General features: G+C 44.9%; 1 protein-coding gene across 7 annotated transcripts in view; it reads left to right on the top strand.

Annotated features, from left to right (window-relative positions):
* Positions 1–19029, top strand: part of LRRC8B (leucine rich repeat containing 8 VRAC subunit B) — a 62399-nt gene extending 43370 nt beyond the window's left edge. For 5 of the 7 annotated variants that reach the window (XM_075615582.1, XM_075615581.1, XM_075615585.1 and 2 more), the window contains exons 2-4: positions 14228–14377; positions 15506–17644; positions 18347–19029. In XM_075615582.1, the coding sequence (XP_075471697.1) occupies positions 14366–14377; positions 15506–17644; positions 18347–18613 (2418 nt within the window). In that variant the 5' untranslated portion in view covers positions 14228–14365 and the 3' untranslated portion in view covers positions 18614–19029. Of the gene's footprint in view, positions 1–10825; positions 10980–14227; positions 14378–15505; positions 17645–18346 lie in introns of those variants that run through there. The other 2 variants (XM_075615584.1, XM_075615587.1) reach the window with 2 other exon arrangements.
* The last annotated feature ends 319 nt before the right edge of the window (positions 19030–19348 follow it).

Below are 19348 nucleotides of genomic sequence, written 5' to 3'. Positions count from 1 at the left end.
GTACTGGCTGGTGCTAGTGACATGGAGAGCCCAGCAGGATGAACAATTTTCCTGGCGAGATGGTGAGCGCATATAAAAGAAGAAAGGAAAAAAAGATGATAAATAATAATTAATAGATAATAATTATTAATAATTGATAAAAAGCTTGATATTATCACTACAATGATTAGAACACAGGGGGAAGGAATATAAAATCAAATAAAAGGCTGAGCCCAATTCCTACTCGCACAGACAGGTGTGAGTCAATCTTGTCACTGGTATCTTTCGTGAAATTCCACTTCAGGGGACGCTGTCCAGGACTGACGCGGATATTCTTTAACGAGCAGTTCCCTCCCTCCGGTGCCTCCAAACAGGGGCGCAAAGCGCTCGGTGGGTACAGGATATTTTATTGTAAACACAAAGTAAGTCAGCAGAACTTACATACACAATAAGGCACTTCCGGCGACCGCCTCCGTTGTGTCTGCTCGTGCAGGAACTCCCTCCTTGCCGCCGCGTCCGGTCCTGACGAAGCGAGACTCACTCGCGAAACGCGTAGTCCTGTGTCGGCATTGTGATCTGTACCGTACCTCCAGAGGAGAAACTATTGCAGCCCCTGCGACCGGACGCGGCGGCAAGGAGGGAGTTCCTGCACGAGCAGAGACAGCGGAGGCGGTCGCCGGAAGTGCCTTATTGTGTATGTAAGTTCTGCTGATTTACTTTGTGTTTACAATAAAATATCCTGTACCCACCGAGCGCTTTTTTTATGCGCTCACCATCTCGCCAGGAAAATTGTACATGTGGGGATCAAGGAAGGGTCCCTTAAGGTTTGAGCTGCAGTTTTAAAGGGCCAGTATACTACTGTTTTTTGTTGGTTTTTAGGCCCCTACTGTGGTCGGGAAGCGCCGTAGTTTCTTTCTTTTACTTGCTCAACAGGATGAACGCAAGCTGGGAGCTCCCTCTAAGTCACATGTCAAATTTAGCTCTAAATTCTTTTTAGACAACACCAAAAAAGAACAGATAGGGAGGAGTTACTCCTTTATGGGACCGTCCAAATGCTTCCCAACCAGATAAAAGGGAGACGGAAAAGAGGTGCATGCCAAGATGAGGAATTCGAGCTGGAAGGTTGGTCCAGAGGAAAAAGGCCAAATTGAGGAGTGAGACAACTGATAATATACCCTTAGATGGGATCTTTAACATTTCGTCAGGAACATTAACTCCGGACAATTTTGTGTCTTTTGTGCTACATTAAATTTTGAAAAAAAGCCAATGTGCCCATGATGATCACTTCTTATCCTGTATCCCATGTGTGACATTCCGACGCTGTTCCAGGACGCGCGTACTCGCGGTACGCGCTGTCCTCCCCACATATTGAATGCCACAGGGGCATATGATTGCATAGACAAATGTGGACAGGCAATTAATGTGCCCCTTTATGGGATGTACCGATCCATTTGAATGGGAGCTAATTTTATCTACTTTGTTTAGGTGCATACAAGTTAAACATCTTTCTCCCACAGGAAAAATTGCCATTTTTTAATTGTATTTTTGAGAGTATTATCCTTAACAGTTTTTAATCTACTAGGTGCTATTGGTGTTTTAATATTCCTAGCTTTCTGGAAAACAATAGGTGCTCTAGGTTGTAATTTAGGACCAACAATGGGGCCATTCAACATGATCCCCCAATGTTTAGTGAGGGTAAAAAAAAAAAAATTGTTTCAAATATTTTTTATTAGGCAGTTATACAACATAAACACATTATACACAATGTACAGCCTAATACAGGAACCTTTTTTTGTTTTTTTCTTGGGGGGGGGGGAGAGAAAAGATTGACAACCATAATTGTCATACAGAAAGGCCTTCAAAGAGAAAAGGCGAGAAAGGAAGGACATGGGAGGGGGAGGGGGATTTCCCCGTGGTCGCCGAGCTTCTCACTTTATCCCTTTAGGATTAGGCTTGAGATGTCTTAGTTCTCCTTGTCTGGGGATACAAACTGCCCGTCCGGTATGTGTGGATTATCTTTATCTTATATAGAGTATCCAAGGCTCCCATATTCTGTAAAATGTTGTTAAATTTTGCTTAAGGAGAGCCGTTAACTTCTCCATAAGTATCACCTCATTGACCCTCTTTTTTATGGTCCCTTTAGAGGGGGTGGTTAATCTCTTCCAGGAGGCCGCTATCTCGCATCTTGCCTCTGTGAGGATGAAGGAGATTAATTTCCTAACTGGACGGTCAGTTTCATTCATTGGCCTGGCCAAAAGGAAGGTCAATGGATGATCAATGGGGATCTCAAGGTCAATTACCTCTTTTATTAATTTTTGGACCTCAGCCCAGTATTTCACAATTTCTGGACATGTCCACCAAATGTGGGACATGTCTCCCCTTTGTCCAGAGCCTCTCCAACAGAGATCGGATGCCAGAGGGTATGTTTGTTTTAATCTCACTGGAGTAAGATACCAGTGAAATAAGATTTTATATATATTCTCCTTCGTTGTCGTACATATAGAAGTTCCTGAGGCTGCTTCCCAAATTTCTTCCCAATCCTCTCTGTCAATACTTATGCTAAGATCTGCTGCCCATTTGAGCATATAGTCATGATTTGGAAGGTCCGCTGATTTCTCCAGTTCAGCGTATATTTCTGAAATTAGACCTTTTTGGTGAGTATTGACTTTACACAAGTTCTCAAACTTGGTGAGGGGGGGGATTTCTGGTTTTGGGGATATTTTTTGAATAAAGTGTCGAATTTGGAGATATTTAAATGTGTCCAATTCTGTAATTTCGTATTTAGCACGTAAATTTGGGTTGCTCAGAAGCTTTCCTAGGCTTAAAAGATCCGCAATCGTCTTGATTCCTTTCGATTTTAATTGGTGAAACAGTCTGGACCCACAACCAGGAGGAAATTTCGGATTATTGAAAATGGGCGTGAGCTGGGTGTAGATAGCCCATATCCGGTCTTACATTTCGACCAGACCTCCCAAGTTTTGTCTTGTCGCCTTCAATTCTAATTTGTGTAATTGCATATCTCCCCTATCCAGATTCCATAGGCATGCTTGCAGAGAAGGCATTTTGGCATAATGTGACTATCTCAATCCAGCAACAATGGGCTGGATCCGTGTTCCACATTACTGCTTGTTTTAGTTGGGCTGCAAGATAATACTTATATATATCTGGGACGCCCAAGCCCCCCCTGCGCTTGATGACAGCAGTACTGATATTGAGGTTAAATTTAATTTTAGGCACCGCATTATTGAATGGTGTAACAAAAGTGGATATTGTTGCATTTCCCTCATCAGTCTTCTATTTTTTCCAAAGGGACACAGCTGCTTTTTCTTGGAGGCTCTGTTGATCCATTTGCGCAACTTGTATGAATGTTTCTTGAATGATTTTCCTGTCGTGACCTTTGGCGACAAATTTGTTTACCATTATACCCCCCTGGGACAGGAAATCAGAGTCCAGGGAACAATTTCTCCTGACTCTGAAAAACTGGCCACGGGGGGGGGGGGGGGGGTATTCTCCAGCCACGGGGGGTATTCTCCAGCCACTTTTTGTAGCGGTTGCTAGTATTGTGCAAATAACTGTTAGTTGCAACCTTCTTAAAATGCGTTTTTGTGATAATACTCTCATTGACATCCACTGTTAGTTCTAAATCCAAAAATATGGCTTTTCTCCTATCAATCTCAAATGTGAATCTCAGGCCCATATCATTGTTGTCAAAAGTCCTCAAAATGTTGTTCAAATCCTTTAACTCTCCATCCCAAATTACTATAAGGTCGTCTATTTATTTATTTATAAAATATTTTACCAGGAAGTAATACATTGAGAGTTACCTCTCGTTTTCAAGTATGTCCTGGGCACAGAGTAAAACAAAATAATACATGGTTACAAATACAGTTACATAAATGAGCAGGGTATACATTATATACAAGACATTGCGTGCACAGTTAAAGAAAATATATATTATGAGCGTATGAAACAGTTACAGACCAGATTAAAGTGTGAGACAGCCTTAGATTTGAAAGAACTTAAGCTTGTGGTGGATATGAGAGCCTCTGGAAGGTTGTTCCAGTTTTGGGGGGCACGGAAGGAGAAGGAGGAACGTCCGGATACTTTGTTGAGCCTTGGGACCATGAATAGTCTTTTGGAGTCTGATCTCAGGTGATAGGTGCAGCATGTGGTAGGGGTGAGGAGCTTGTTCAGGTAGCTGGGTAGCTTGCCCAGAAAGTATTTGAGGGTGAGACAGGAAAGGTGAACTTTGCGCCTAGACTCTAGTGATGACCAATCTAGTTCTTTGAGCATTTCGCAGTGATGTGTGTTGTGTCTATGAAACGGCCAGAAAGGGAACTTATTGAGTGGGGAGTGGGAGAGAAATACATGGGGGGGGGGAGGGAGTTTGAGAGAGGACTGTAAGGGAGGGGAGAATGAGAGACAGAGGGGGGGGAAGGAAAGGGTGATGGAGGGGGGAAGGAAAGGGTGATTTTCAACCTTTTTTTTGGTTAACTAACCCCATAATTATATTGCGAAATTCTAGGGAACCCCAACCCTCTCGAACAGCGCGTCTGAGATCAGATGTATTGTAAGGAACCCCAACCCTCTCTAATAGTAACTCTGAGATCAGATGCATCGTAAATTCTCCTATATTTAGTACAGGCATACCCCGCATTAACGTACGCAATGGGACCGGAGCATGTATGTAAAGCGAAAATGTACTTTAAGTGAAGCACTACCTTTTTCCCACTTATCGATGCATGTACTGTACTGCAATCATCATATACGTGCATAACTGATGTAAATAACACATGTGTAACAGGCTCTATAGTCTCCCCGCTTGCGCACAGCTTCGGTACAGGTAGGGAGCCGGTATTGCTGTTCAGGACGTGCTGACAAGCGCATGCGCGAGCTGCCGTTTGCCTATTGAGCGAGATGTACTTACTCGCGAGTGTACTTAAAGTGAGTGTCCTTAAACCGGGGTATGCCTGTACCATTTTCAAATGACCTGAAAATTGCAGGGAACCCTTTTGGGATCCCCGCGAAACCCCGGTTGAAAAACTGTTCGAGACATGTTTGCTTGCATATGCTTGAGAGTTTGGAGTGATCTATGAGATGTAGTTATTAGTATTTCAATGTTTTGGTGCTTGCTTTTGGAGGTAAATATAAGTACAGTATGTTGGTCAGGGGATTATACCACCAAACAATATATAGTAAACACAAATGTGAGTTAGGAAGTGTATGATTATTTTCTATTTGGTGTTAAAGCTGCAGTTCAAGCTGCCGGTTGATATTTTTTTTTCTTCCATTCAATATGTGCGTAAATACAATCTGCGCACTGACAAGAGATTAGCTAAGTTACAGATCGATCCATTCTCCTGTAATCGATTGCTTTGTTCGGGGTTATTTAATTCAGTTATTGCTGTAAAACAGTACCCACAATGCAAAGTTCTGTGTGGAAGATCATGTGACCAGGCAGGCACTAGATACAATTGGTGCACTGCTCGAGAGAGGGCAGGGCTCAAGAGCCAGAGTCTGGCTCAGAAGAGGAAGGGGGTATGACTTTGTAAATGGTTGCTATAGAAACAAAAATGCTTGTTACATTAGAATACATTAAAAATGTCTTTAAAAATTGTTAAAATGCTACAACTATTTTCTCATAGTACAGAACTGATTTATTAAAAAAAAAAACATGTATGTACAGTAGGATATTGCTACAGCTTTAAATAGCCATTTACTATTTACCAGCTAATAGAACATTCACAGTAAATATGTATGCGAAAGATAAAAGGTATGTATTAGCCCCAACCCATAGCTCACACAGCACATTGCAGGGAGTGCAAATATCATGGTAGTCATTGATACAAAAAAATCCAATGTTCTGCTCCTCAATGTAGGACCTAAATCAGGGTGTAGGACCTTCATCAGGGTGTAGGACCTAAATCAGAGTGTAGGACCTAAATCAGGGTGTAGGACCTTCAGAGTAAAAACCTTCATCAGGGTATTCGTTTGAGAATCCTCTGCCCCCAGGCACAGCTGTTGCGGCTGTTATTTGACACTGCGGTTCAGAAGGAGGGCGGCGGCGGGTAAGGAGGCGATCGCAACAGCTAAGTGACATCAGGCCCGATAGGCCCCAGAGCGCGGCACAAGTATATGGGGGCGAACATTTTTGCCGCTTCCACATTTTGGCGCACCCGGCCCGGGCCTCATGGGAAATCCGCCACTGATGATGTCATACATAAAAAACGCAATGTAAAGTCACTGCCATGATTTTAAGTTACAAATCAAGCTTTTGGCTAAAGTTTATGCCGAGTGAAACGTATAATTTTAAGTAGCAAACATTTCTAAGAGAAATAGATGCGCTTAATATACTCACTTTACAATTACAAATAATGTACACACGAGATCCTGTGTCACAATGTCACATAATTGGTGCCGTGCAATAAAGGAATAACTTAAAGGAAATCTCACACCCACTCCCTAACATAGGTTCCTTGACACAACTTTGAGGTTTTATCATTCTTATCGACTTAACCGTTTTAATACCCCAGTCCAGAAAATAAAGTCCTGTACTCGGACATTCAGCACTTTGTCTAACAATTGCAATGTTTTTTTCAGAATTTACAGCCATACTCTAAAAAACTAAATAATGTATTTCATGGAACAAAGAATACATAAGTACTGTTGCAGATGGCTTATTAATGGATAATTCAGACATAAGCAGTCCTACATTTATGGTTGTGTATTTTAGGCTCATTTCTCCTATTTAGGGGGTTGTAAAAACAACCTCAGAATAGCTTGTGTACCAGACTACGTTTGACATTAGACATGCAGGGCATCAGGGACATGCAACTGCAATGTTCCTTGTTTAGAAATTGCCATCTCTCAGTATATATTGATTTTCATTTTTTCAGAATGCTGTGTACTTACTGAATAGTAACTGCTAATGCTTGTTGCAAAATGTTCACAAAAGTCCACTCAATAAAACAAGCTTTTTATTATCTCTGCTACGGCAGCCTACAAAATCAGACTTTTGTTTTCCAAATAATTTGATGCTATTTTCCTCATTTCAACCTAACAATAGGGAGGGTATTGTGGTATGATGTCTCCTCATTTTTAAGGCTATACCCACCCCTCCCCTCTGCTCCTCCTTACATGTCAGCCCTAATTTCTCGCTATGCACCATCCCGACTCTTGCGTTCTGCTCAAGGATGTCTTCTCTCTACCCCTTTTTGTATCTAAAGTCCTCTCCCGCCTTAAGCCTTTCTCACTGACTGCCCCACACCTCTGGAATGCCCTTCCCCTCAGTACCCGACTAGCACCCTCTCTATCCACCTTTTAGAACCTTTCTTAAAACGCATCTCTTTAACGAAGCAAATGGGTCGCTCCGCTGGCTTACCAGAATAACCTTCCTACTGTCTCTGTACAATTTTACCACTTGGATTGTAAGGTCTTCGGGGCAGGGATTCCTTTTTCCTAATGTTCAACCTGAACCCCTTCAGTGTACATCTGTGTCACCGCAAAGACGGACAGCATTTGGCGTAGCCAAAGGGTGCGAGTGGTTTGCTGCCGTTCAGTGATGTTAAAGCTGTTCTATTTCAATCTGAAACTCACCGGCCCTTTTATCCCCTGCACCCAATTTTCCAACTCTCTGTCCATGAAATGTCTGTGAATGACTGTATTTATTTATTTATAATATGTTTACCAGGAAGTAATACATTGAGAGTTACCTCTCGTTTTCAAGTATGTCCAAATTACTGAGAAAAAGGTAATGCACTTAAATCATTTAAAAAATGTCAGTGCTCTGAGGAGATGCCACGTGGCGGGCGGCACCCTGGAGACCTGTACAAGAGGGGCCGCAGCTTAGGGGCTGACATTTTTTAATTGGTGTAAGCGCATTACCTTTTTATCCACACCACACCCCCCCTCACTTACACACACCACACCCCCCCTCACTTACACACACACACACACACACACACACACGCACGCTCTTCCACTTACACACACACCTCAGGACTTTGCTGACTATTTCAAGGAAAAGGTGGAATCCATACGGCAGAACATCCCCTCTGTTTCCTCCTCCCATCCTACACCTCTTCCTAACTCTCCTCCTGCTTTCCTTGACTCTTTTTCCGCTGTCACAGAGGAGGATGTGGCACTACTGCTCGCCTCTTCTCCCTCTACCACTTGATCCCATTCCCTCCCATCTCCTAAAACCTCTAGCTCCTACTATAACCCCTACGCTCACACACATCTTTAACTTCTCCCTCTACTCTGGTACCTTTCCCTCCTTCAAACATGCAACAGTCATACCATTACTCAAAAACAGCCAGCTTGACCCTACCTGTCTTTCTAACTATCGGCCTGTCTCCCTCCTGCCTTTTGCATCTAAACTCCTTGAACATCTTGTGTTCTCTCACTTGCTCTATTTTCTCTCCACCTATTCTCTCCTAGACCCTCTACAGTCTGGCTTCCGCACTGCTCACTCCACTGAAACAGCCCTCACTAAAATAACTAATGACCTCCATGCTGCCAAAGACAGGCGGAGGCGTCCCCACGCTGAGCGAACAGACTGCCTTAAGGCAGTGTTCGCGTCTATATGGCATGTGGGAGGGTGCGCGCGGAAGCGGGAGGGGGCGCGCATTGCGCAAGAAATCAGTTCAAACTGACTTGGTGCGACCGGCCGGTCACGGAGGGTGGTTCACCCAATGAGGGCGAACCAGCTCCGTCACGCCCCTGGGAATGCCCCCCACGGCCCCTCCACCATGGCCAGGGAAAGCACCCGCTTACCTCACAGCCCGCACGGGCGAAGGCGCCATGGCAAGCACCCGCGAAGGCGCCAGGGCCAGGAAAAGCACCCGCTTACCTCACAGCCCCCGGACGCCTCCGCGCGGGCGAAGGCGCCATGGCCAGGGAAAGCACCCGCTTACCTCACAGCCCGCGCGGGCGAAGGCACCATGGCCAGGAAAAGCACCCACTTACCTCACAGCCCGCGCGGGCGAAGGCGCCATGGCCCCAGCCTAAGAGTTGGGCACTAAGACTTCGATATTTTGACAGAGATTGATTGTGTGAGCTGTTCTCAATGTCAGTGCCACATAGGAGTAATTATTATTGCTATTTACAACTGGGACCTTTTTGCTAACTAAATAACCTGCCGTAAGCACCGAAGAGCCAGAGAGAATTGATTTATTTATATATGGGACGTTTAATTGTTTCAGAGCAGTACAGCTGGTTTTGTTTTTAGGCTACTGCAGAATTGGTATAAGCATGTGATTTGTTGGTGTTCCTGTGGGATCATTTCATTGTCGCCATGTTTGATCTCTTCCCAGAGCAGCATAGCTCACATACGGTACATATCAGCTGTGTCTGTGGAGGATGCCAGAGGAATATGCTTGTTTTTCAAATGTTTTAGTGCTTTCATGTCCTGCTCTTTTTGCTTAACACATCTGGTTGCGGTAGCAGGCTCTGGCACACACACCTTTTGGTTGCGGTAGCAGGCTCTGGCACACACACCTTTTGGTTGCGGTAGCAGGCTCTGGCACACACACCTTTTGGTTGCGGTAGCAGGCTCTGGCACACACACCTTTTGGTTGTGGTAGCAGGCTCTGGCACACACACCTTTTGGTTGCGGTAGCAGGCTCTGGCACACACACCTTTTGGTTGCGGTAGCAGGCTCTGGCACAAACACCTTTTGGTTGTGGTAGCAGGCTCTGGCACACACACCTTTTTGGTTGTGGTAGCGGCTCTGGCACACACACCTTTTGGTTGCGGTAGCAGGCTCTGGCACACACACCTTTTGGGATACGGTAGCAGGCTCTGGCACACATACCTTTTTGGTTGCGGTAGCAGGCTCTGGCACACACACTTTTTGGATACGGTAGCGGCTCTGGCACACACACCTTTTTGGATACGGTAGTGGCTCTGGCACACACTTTTTGGATACGGTAGCAGGCTCTGGCACACACACTTTTTGGATACGGTAGCAGGCTCTGGCACACACACTTTTTGGATACGGTAGCAGGCTCTGGCACACACACTTTTTGGATACAGGGTAGATTCATAGTCACCCAGGGAGCCTGAACGGTGCCGATCGATCACAGGAGACTGGATTGATTGTCAACGTAGGTAATTACTTTTCATTAAAGGTAATCAAATGCTGCATATATTAAAACAAAAAAGTTAAATAATGCAACCTGGGATGATGGAAATGTCAGTGTGTGATCAATCAAAGCAAACAAATCTAAATTCAGACCAAAAAAAGTAACTGGTTTAACACTGTAAAAACTAGCACTAATCACAGATGTACTGGAATGAGTTTGGCGAAACGATGAAGTATAATCTACGCACATGTTAATATTTAAATCTGTGTATGGCTGTAGTGAGAGAAGCAAATTGGCCCTATTGCTTTGAAATTAAAATCCATTCCCTCTGGCGTTAATGCCTTACATTGGAGGAGATTACTTTTACCGAACCCTTGGTCACAGTAAAATGTGAGCCTGGGGAGGGGGGTAGCATGACCGATGTCACAAGTCTCAGCTCTGTGAATTTGCAAGCATGTGGAGAATGAAATGTGGTACTTCCTGCGATAAAGATGGCTAGCGGCACATACAATGGACATGTTTCATGGCTGCTGATGAAAGTGGGTCAGTAACAAACTATCATGTGAGTCCTGTCTCTCGCAGTTAGAATCCCATGGTACTAAATTCTGTGCTTTGCTCGAACAGACTGGAGCATTGTAACAGGGACTTATCCCGGTTTAAATAAAGCAGGCTCAGAGCTCTGAGAATCCAGCAGAGATAGTTAATTGCAGCCACTCAATTAGCGCGTCTCCACCTAGACTAATGAGAGCTCTGTAAAAAGCCTGATGTGCGAAACAGGAGAGAGATTCTCCCTAGCTCACATTTGGGCTGACAGAAGGAGAGCAGAGAAGCGCTGAGATCCAGACACCCAGAGACCTATATTTCCTGGACACAGAGGACCCAGGAACCTGCTAGAGACTGACATGACATATTAAGGTACTTCCTGAGGCTTTGGGGTGATAGGCTGGTAATGGGAATATCCCTCCTGTCCTGCAGATAGTCTGGGGAAGTCAGTTAGCCCTTACACAGGGATGGGGGGTTGTTATTTTGTTGTTTTTTTGTATGTTTTGCCGGGATAAAGGAACAAGCTCAATAAAGCCAAGTTATAATCTCACCCTAATCGGTCTCCATTATATGTACCCCTGCACACATCTCTTACAAGCATCTTATTGGCTTAGAGGGCTACTATGCACATGCTGCAGTGCATCTGCTTTCATTTCTACACAACAAGGTTATTTTACACGGGTTGGTGACAGAGGACAGGAGCCGTAATGAGCCGTGTCTCGTGGAACAGAGTGGGGTGGGCAGGGGGTAGATATGGGATTATGGCAACATTAACTATGATCAACCATATAACCTGTTTATTTGTGGTTGTTGGTACCACCTCTAACCACCAACACACACAAGATTGTTTTACTAATATGTGGTTAGCATGTAGTTGTTATTACTCGGGTTAGGGGTAATATGACCACACACATTCACCATGGAAGACTTGGCAAGATTCTGTCTGTGTGGGACTTTACATTGCTAGATCTATATTTTCTGTACGCCATGAGAGATGCTCCCGGAGAAGAGCTTCTCAGGATGATATTCCGGAATATGAGTTGGTTGGGTATCCAAGGACAAAGTAAGTATGTGGCGACCATGTTTCTCCGATACATTCTGGGCTCGTCGGTCTGATGGAACCACAGGGAGGTTCTGGTGTCAGCAGAGTATGTTCAGGTGGCATGCTGGGATCCGGAGACCGCACATCCATATTTAGAGAGCTGTATCCACGTTAAAGGACTTCACAAGCATTAGCACATTGAGCTCATTTACTCATTAGTTTCCATATGTACAGTATGTATGTCTTTATTTTTATAGCGCTATTAATATGCATAGCACTTCACAGTAGTAATACACATGATAATCATATAATAATAATAGTAACAAATAATACAAATAACAGAACGTGGGACTAAGTGCTTCAGACATAAAAGTAACATTTATGAAGAGGAGTCCCTGCTCCGAAGAGCTTACAGTCTAATTGTTAGGAAGAATGTACAGAGACCGGAGGAGGGAGTTCTGGTAAGTGTCTGCAGGGGGCCAAGCTATATGTATCAGCCACGGTGCTACTCATATGCTTCGTTAAGCAGGTGTGTTTTAAGGTGGGTCTTAAAGATTAATAGAGAGGGCGCATATACGGCTACTTAGAAGACAATAAGGGTGTTCCTTCCCCGTGTATGTTCTGTTAAAGGTTAATTGCTTCTTAACTGTCATTTGTCCCCTAAGATGTCACAATGATCTCCTTTGCATTGATCACAAGTTGCTTTTAGTTCCCTGTTTCAGTGCCAGGCACGTTCTATTTGTACATTTTTTCACACTTGCATAATCCTACATGAAACGGTCTGATTTTCAGGTGCAATAAGTGAAATCCAGGCCTGGTCCTTAATAATGTCTCCAGCTATCTCAGCACTAACACACAGCACAAGCAAACGATTCTCATTTTGTATTTTACTGTGTAAGACTTGATGCGAGTATGTGAGTGAGGAGCGGCTCAGTGAGTATGCGAGTGAGGAGCGGCTCAGTGAGTATGCGAGGGAGGACGAGCGGCTCAGTGAGTATGCGAGTGAGGAGGAGCGTCTGAGTGAGTATGCGAGTGAGGAGGAGCGGCTCAGTGAGTATGCGAGTGAGGAGGAGCGGCTAAGTGAGTATGCGAGTGAGGAGCGGCTCAGTGAGTATGCGAGGGAGGACGAGCGGCTCAGTGAGTATGCGAGTGAGCAGGAGCGGCTCAGTGAGTATGCGAGTGAGGAGCGGCTCAGTGAGTATGTGAGTGAGGAGGAGCGGCCCAGTGAGTATGTGAGTGAGGAGGAGCGGCTCAGTGAGTATGCAAGTGAGGAGGAGCGGCTCAGTGAGTATGCGAGTGAGGAGGAGTGGCTTAGTGAGTATGCGAGTGAGGAGGTGTGAGTGAGTGAGGAGGAGCGGCTCAGTGAGTATGCGAGTGAGGAAGAGCGGCTCAATGAGTATGCGAGTGAGGAGGAACGGCTCAGTGAGTATGCAAGTGAGGAGGAGCGGCTCAGTGAGTATGCGAGTGAGGAGGAGCAGCTCAGTGAGTATGCGAGTGAGGAGGAGTGGCTCAGTGAGTATGCGAGTGAGGAGGTGTGAGTGAGTGAGGAGGAGCGGCTCAGTGAGTATGCGAGTGAGGAGGAGCGGCTCAGTGAGTATGCGAGTGAGGAGGAGCGGCTCAGTGAGTATGCGAGTGAGGAGGAGCAGCTCAGTGAGTATGCGAGTGAGGAGCGGCTCAGTGAGTATGTGAGTGAGGAGGAGCGGCTCAGTGAGTATGCGAGTGAGGAGGAGCGGCTCAGTGAGTAAAGATGCTGTCCTTGGACAAGGAGTTTGAAAGAGAATGTGGTTCGATTCCCGGTGTCGGCTCCTTGTGACCTTGGACAGGTCCCTTTATCTCCCTGTGCCTCAGGCACCAAAAACATAGATTGTAAGCTCTGCGGAGCAGGGACTGCCTGTAACATACCTATGTGCTGCGTACTGCACACTATATTGAGTGTCTATCGGCAACTACTTTGGAGGGAAGTATCTCCGGAAGCAGGGGGTCCCCTAAGCTGAAATTAACGGGGTTCAGCTCTGGAGACCCCCTCATTCAAGCCTACATAAAATAACCATTCAAAATTCGCAAAAACATTTCCAGGCGGTTTCCTTTAGAGACAGAAGACGCCCAGAGGGCAAATCCCACCCTTATATCGGCGACGCGCTGTGCGTGTGTGTGTGCAAATCCCACCCTTATATCGGCGACGCGCTGTGCGTGTGTGTGTGTGTGCAAATCCCACCCTTATATCGGCGACGCGCTGTGCGTGTGTGTGTGTGTGTGTGTGCAAATCCCACCCTTATATCGGCGACGCGCTGTGTGTGTGTGCAAATCCCACCCTTATATCGGCGACGCGTTGTGCGTGTGTGTGTGCAAATCCCACCCTTATATCGGCGACGCGCTGTGCGTGTGTGTGTGCAAATCCCACCCTTATATCGGCGACGCGCTGTGCGTGCTGGTCCGGGTGTTGCCAGAATGTAACCCTCGTGATTCGTGTCTTTGCCGCAGTGTTTGGGGCGCGTCCTTATTCTGCTGATCCCACTCGCTGTGCGGGGTGTGTATTTCTGTCCGTCCTTCATGGTTTCCTCTTTTATTTTCACAATAGGGGAATGGAGTCGCCGTCGCCTTGTGATGCGGAATGAATGTAAATGCAGAGATGAAGAGACAAAAACATTTTAAAAGGTGCAGACCCCCTGATTGAGGAGTTTCTCATACGGTCTTTAGCAGAAGAGGCGTGGTACGTATGTTACACGTGGTACGTATGTTACATGTAGTACGTATGTTACATGTGCGACCGCTTTATAACAGTTAATGTTAAATGAGTATTATCAAAGCTGCTCTTTAGCTCCCAAAGCAATCCTTTCTGTACATGGCCACTCATGCTGCTGGGACAGTGGTCTAACACAGGGGTGTGCAAACTTCTTGCGCTGCCCCCCCTGCCTGCTCTCGCTGCATCGAACCCCCGCTCCCCCCGCCTACCTGCTCTCTTCCTGCGCTGCCCCCCCTGCCTGCTCTCCCTGCATCGAACCCCCCCCTCCCCCCGCCTACCTGCTCTCTTCCTGCGTCACGCCCCCACTTATCACAAATGTAGCGTAAAATTACGCGCAGGGTCATGTAACGTCACAACGACGCGTCTCAATGGCAACGGGCACAAAATGCTGCCGCGGGGTGATTTGACGCCGCGTTGCCATGGAGACGTGCACTGAAACCAGGTATGTGAGTGGCGCCCCCCCCCCCCACTCCAAATGTCTCACGCCCCCAAAAAAATTCTCACGCACCCCTAGTCTAATAGATGGATTATCTTATTATTTATTATCAGTAGTAGCAGCTGAATGCAACAGTGCCACCTATGATATTAGAGGCAATAAAAAATGCCTACTTTTTTGAACACACTAATTTTTAGCTAGATAATTATTGTGCCTTTGCCATCACTAATGCCCCCTAACTTATTTGAAGCCCTATTGGACAAAACACGACTTTGAAGATCACTCTTTAATTGGTTATGACAGTGCACTAACGTAAGCAGACATGGTGCATATCTGTGTGCTGAATCACCTCTGGTATGGTTTCCATAAGGAACCTGCTTTGGGAGTTAGAAGTTTAGAGGTGAGCAATTTCATTGTAACATGCAGCATATTCATTATACTATTGACAAACCAAAGCATTGCTCTCAACGTGTTGGCACAGGGAGCAGATAGAAAGGTGACGGGGACTTCAGATGGGATTCCATTTTATTTTTGATGTAGTTGGCATTACATTTCCAGAATGTTGTGATTTCATTTCAGTGGAATTGTATATTTTTAGACTATATTGCTCGCATATACTGTACATGAGTACCGCACGTGTTAGTCTGGAAGTAAACAATGTTCTTTTCCCCATACAGTTGCCATTGACTGAGGCCATGATAACAGTAACTGAGCTCAGATTTTTGGCAGATGCTCAGACATCTTATCACATCTTAAAACCCTGGTGGGACGTTTTCTGGTATTACATCACGATGGTAATGTTGATGATTGCTGTTCTAGCAGGCGCACTGCAGCTCACACAAAGCAGGATGTTATGTCTTCCCTGTAAGGCGGAAGTGGACAATCAATGTGTAAAGCCCCTGGACCAAGTTATAACAAAGATTAATTTATCAGCTGGCTCCGTGGGAAAGATAAGTCACTCCATTGGAATCCGGAATGACCTTCACCGGCAGCAGTACGCGTACATTGACGCAGTATGTTATGAAAAACGGCTTCACTGGTTTGCTAAGTTTTTTCCCTATCTGGTGTTTCTGCACACAATCGTGTTTGCCGTTTGCAGCAATTTTTGGCTTCATTACCCAAGCACGAGTTCTAGGTTAGAGCACTTCGTAGCAATCCTTTACAAATGCTTTGATTCCCCATGGACAACACGGGCCTTGTCAGAGACTGTTGCAGAACAAACCGTCAAAAACCAGCCAAGCAAAATATCCCATCTGTTGATGTCGTCATCTTGCAGTGCTGAAGATGCAGAGACTGGCAAACAAACGCTGCAGCCGGGGGTAGAAGCAACAGGACTGGAAGATGTTGTTTCAAGTGTTCTAGACAAAAAAGAAGGCGAACAAGCCAAGGCTCTCTTTGAGAAAGTGCGGATGTTCCGGCTGCACGTGGAACAAAAGGATATCATATACAGATTGTATATGAAACAAATTGTAGTTAAAGTAAGTGCACTGCTTGTAATTATTACATATGTGTCTTATTTTTTGATGCATATAACATTTGAAATTGATTGTATAGTTGATATTGAAGCCTTTACAGGGTACAAGAGATACCAATGTGTATACTCTCTGGCAGCGATTTTCAAAGTGTTGGCTTCATTTTACGTACTCCTTGTGGGGTTGTATGGCTTTGCCTGTTTTTATAGTTTGTGGTGGATGCTGAGAAGTTCCCTCAAGCAATATTCATTTGAGGCAGTGAGAGAAAAAAGCAATTACAGTGATATTCCTGACGTACAAAATGACTTTGCCTTCATCCTTCACTTAGCCGACCAGTATGATCCGCTGTATGCAAAACGGTTCTCAATATTTTTGTCAGAGGTGAGTGAAAACAAACTGAAACAGATTAACCTCAACAATGAGTGGACTGTAGAGAGGCTGATAAATAAACTAACAAGAAATTCCAAGGACAAGGTGGAGCTTCACCTCTTTATGCTGAGTGGGTTGCCAGACAATGTCTTTGAACTCAATGAGATAGAGGTACTGATATTAGAACTTATACCAGATGCCAAGCTTACCCCAATGATAACCCAGATGGTCAACCTTAAGGAACTCCATGTGCACCACTCAACATTGACTGTGGATCTTCAAGCCCTGAGCTTTCTAGCTGAAAATCTGGAAGTTCTGCATTTGAAATTCACTGCCATGGAAAAGATCCCATCTTGGGTTTTCCACCTGAAAAACTTAAAGGCACTATACATAGCAGGATCTCTTGATAATTACAATTATACAAATATTGAAGGCCTTAAGGATCTAGAGAATCTGACATCTCTTTATTTGAAGAGCAGTCTTTCCCGTATTCCTCAGGTGGTTACAGACATGTTACCATCATTGGAGAAGCTGTCTGTTAATAATGAGGGTGATCGACTAATTATATTAATCAGTTTAAAAAAAATGGCAAACCTCGCGAGTTTAGAATTGATCAACTGTGACTTGGAACGAATCCCGCACTCGATCTTCAGTCTGAGCGAACTGCGGGAAATTGACTTCAGAGGAAATCATTTTAAGACGGTTGAGGAAATAATTAGCTTCCAGCACCTGCATAAACTGACCTGCCTGAAGCTGTGGTACAATTCCATTGCTTATATCCCACTACAAATTGGGGCATTACCAAACCTAGAGCAGCTGTACTTAAATCACAACAACATTGAAATGATGCCACTTCAGCTCTTTCTTTGTAACAAGCTCCGGGTTTTGGACTTGAGCTATAACAATTTAACCTTCATTCCGGAAGAAATCCAGTTTTTGAAAAATCTTCAATATTTTGCTGTGACAAAAAACAGTGTAAGTATACAGTAACTTTATTTGTATGAATGTGTGTCTCTTGTTTTTCATAGTAATGAAATGTATCTCTAGTGACATTTAGTAAACGTGCTTTCCCAGTAAGTTATACTGATCTGCCACTACCATGCCACGAAAGTCCAACGCCACACAGTACAGCAATAAACTACTGTACCAATAAAAGAACGCATACTGCCTCATGTGAAGGTCACGCGTAGCTTCAGTAATTGCAGTGTTCCAGTGATTACATCGGAGCTGCTCCAAGATTGTCTCTTGGTAATTACGACAATGCTGGGAATACAATGGCCATTAGGATAAGCCCATTCTTATTGCGCTTAAATCCCACCCGTTTCCTAAGTGCAAATGTTTAAGAAGATCATGTGAAAACTCACACCGAGGGCATACCAATAATAGTCCCAACAAATAACCCAGCAGCATCTTCATACCTGTTTGATTATTTCATGGATTGGAATTGTCTCTCGCTTGCAAGAACACGTGTTTAGCATCTCTCATACTGCATATAATTGTATTGATTGATCTATCTTGCCTGCATTTTCCTAGCGTCTGGTTTCTCTAACTACTTTGCTGGCAGATAGCCCCCTACATTACACTCGGCACATTGCTGCTGTGCAGGCTTCCCTGCGAGGCACGGGGCTTGGGAGCGGTGCACTAACAATGTAAGATCCCCATGTCTTTCTTTTATAGATTGAGATGCTGCCAGATGGACTTTTTAAATGCAACAAGCTTCAGTGTTTACTTCTGGGGAAAAACAGCCTGCAGAGCGTTCCCCCCCTGGTCGGGGACCTGACGAACCTCATTAAGATCGAACTGATTGGAAACCAGCTAGAATCCCTTCCTGCTGAACTTGAAGCTTGCCCGTCTCTGAAACTGGGCAGTGTCATTGTGGAAAATAATGTGTTGCATACTCTTCCGTCGTATGCAAAGGACAAAGTGAAACCCTCTCAGAGATAGGACACGCAGGATGGAGAACTTGTTTATTGTTATTTGTTTGATGTCTTTACTGCTGATAACCAAGATTTGTATGCAGGAGCCAATCTTGGCATATACTTCTGTAAGATGGAGCACACACAATACTCATTCTGCAGCTGTCGTTGGGTTGAAGAGTTCCTTCCTCCTTAAACCTAGACTCCTCTATAACCCTAATACGCTGAAACAGAAGTCCCACTATTATTCTAAATAATTTTTGTGGAGAGAGCTGGGTAACCAAATGCAACCACTAATTCTGGGTCTAAGCCACGATGAGAAATGGTCTCTGATTTCAGTGTAAACTTCCCATAAGCTTACACGGAACTCTCCAGCAACGATTGGGACTAGAGCAGGACTGGCCAACTCCAGTCCACAAGGCCACCAACAGGCCAGGTTTTAAGGATATCCCTGCTTCAGCAAAGGTGGCTCAATCAATGATTGAGCCACCTGTGCTAAAGCAGGGATATCATTAAAACCTGGCCTGTTGGTGGCCTTTGTGGGCTGGAGTTGGCCAGTCCTGGACTAGAGGCAGCTTAGCAAAGTAACAAACTTGCAGGTCACATTTCTGAAAGTTGTAGAAAATATGTGAAATTAAGTATTTAAATCCATTACGAAGACTGTCTGGGGCCTACGGCTGTGACACTGCTTCATTGCAAGCATCAAAATGATGTACTGTAAGCACATTGTGAGTCTTCTGGCTACGCTCTGTACACACTGCTT

The sequence above is a fragment of the Ascaphus truei genome, chromosome 10, assembly GCF_040206685.1.
Source record: "Ascaphus truei isolate aAscTru1 chromosome 10, aAscTru1.hap1, whole genome shotgun sequence".
NCBI classification, from domain to species: Eukaryota; Metazoa; Chordata; class Amphibia; order Anura; family Ascaphidae; genus Ascaphus; species Ascaphus truei.
The sequence above is the reverse complement of the archived record's forward strand: the minus strand, read 5'-3'. Positions and strand labels throughout refer to the sequence as shown.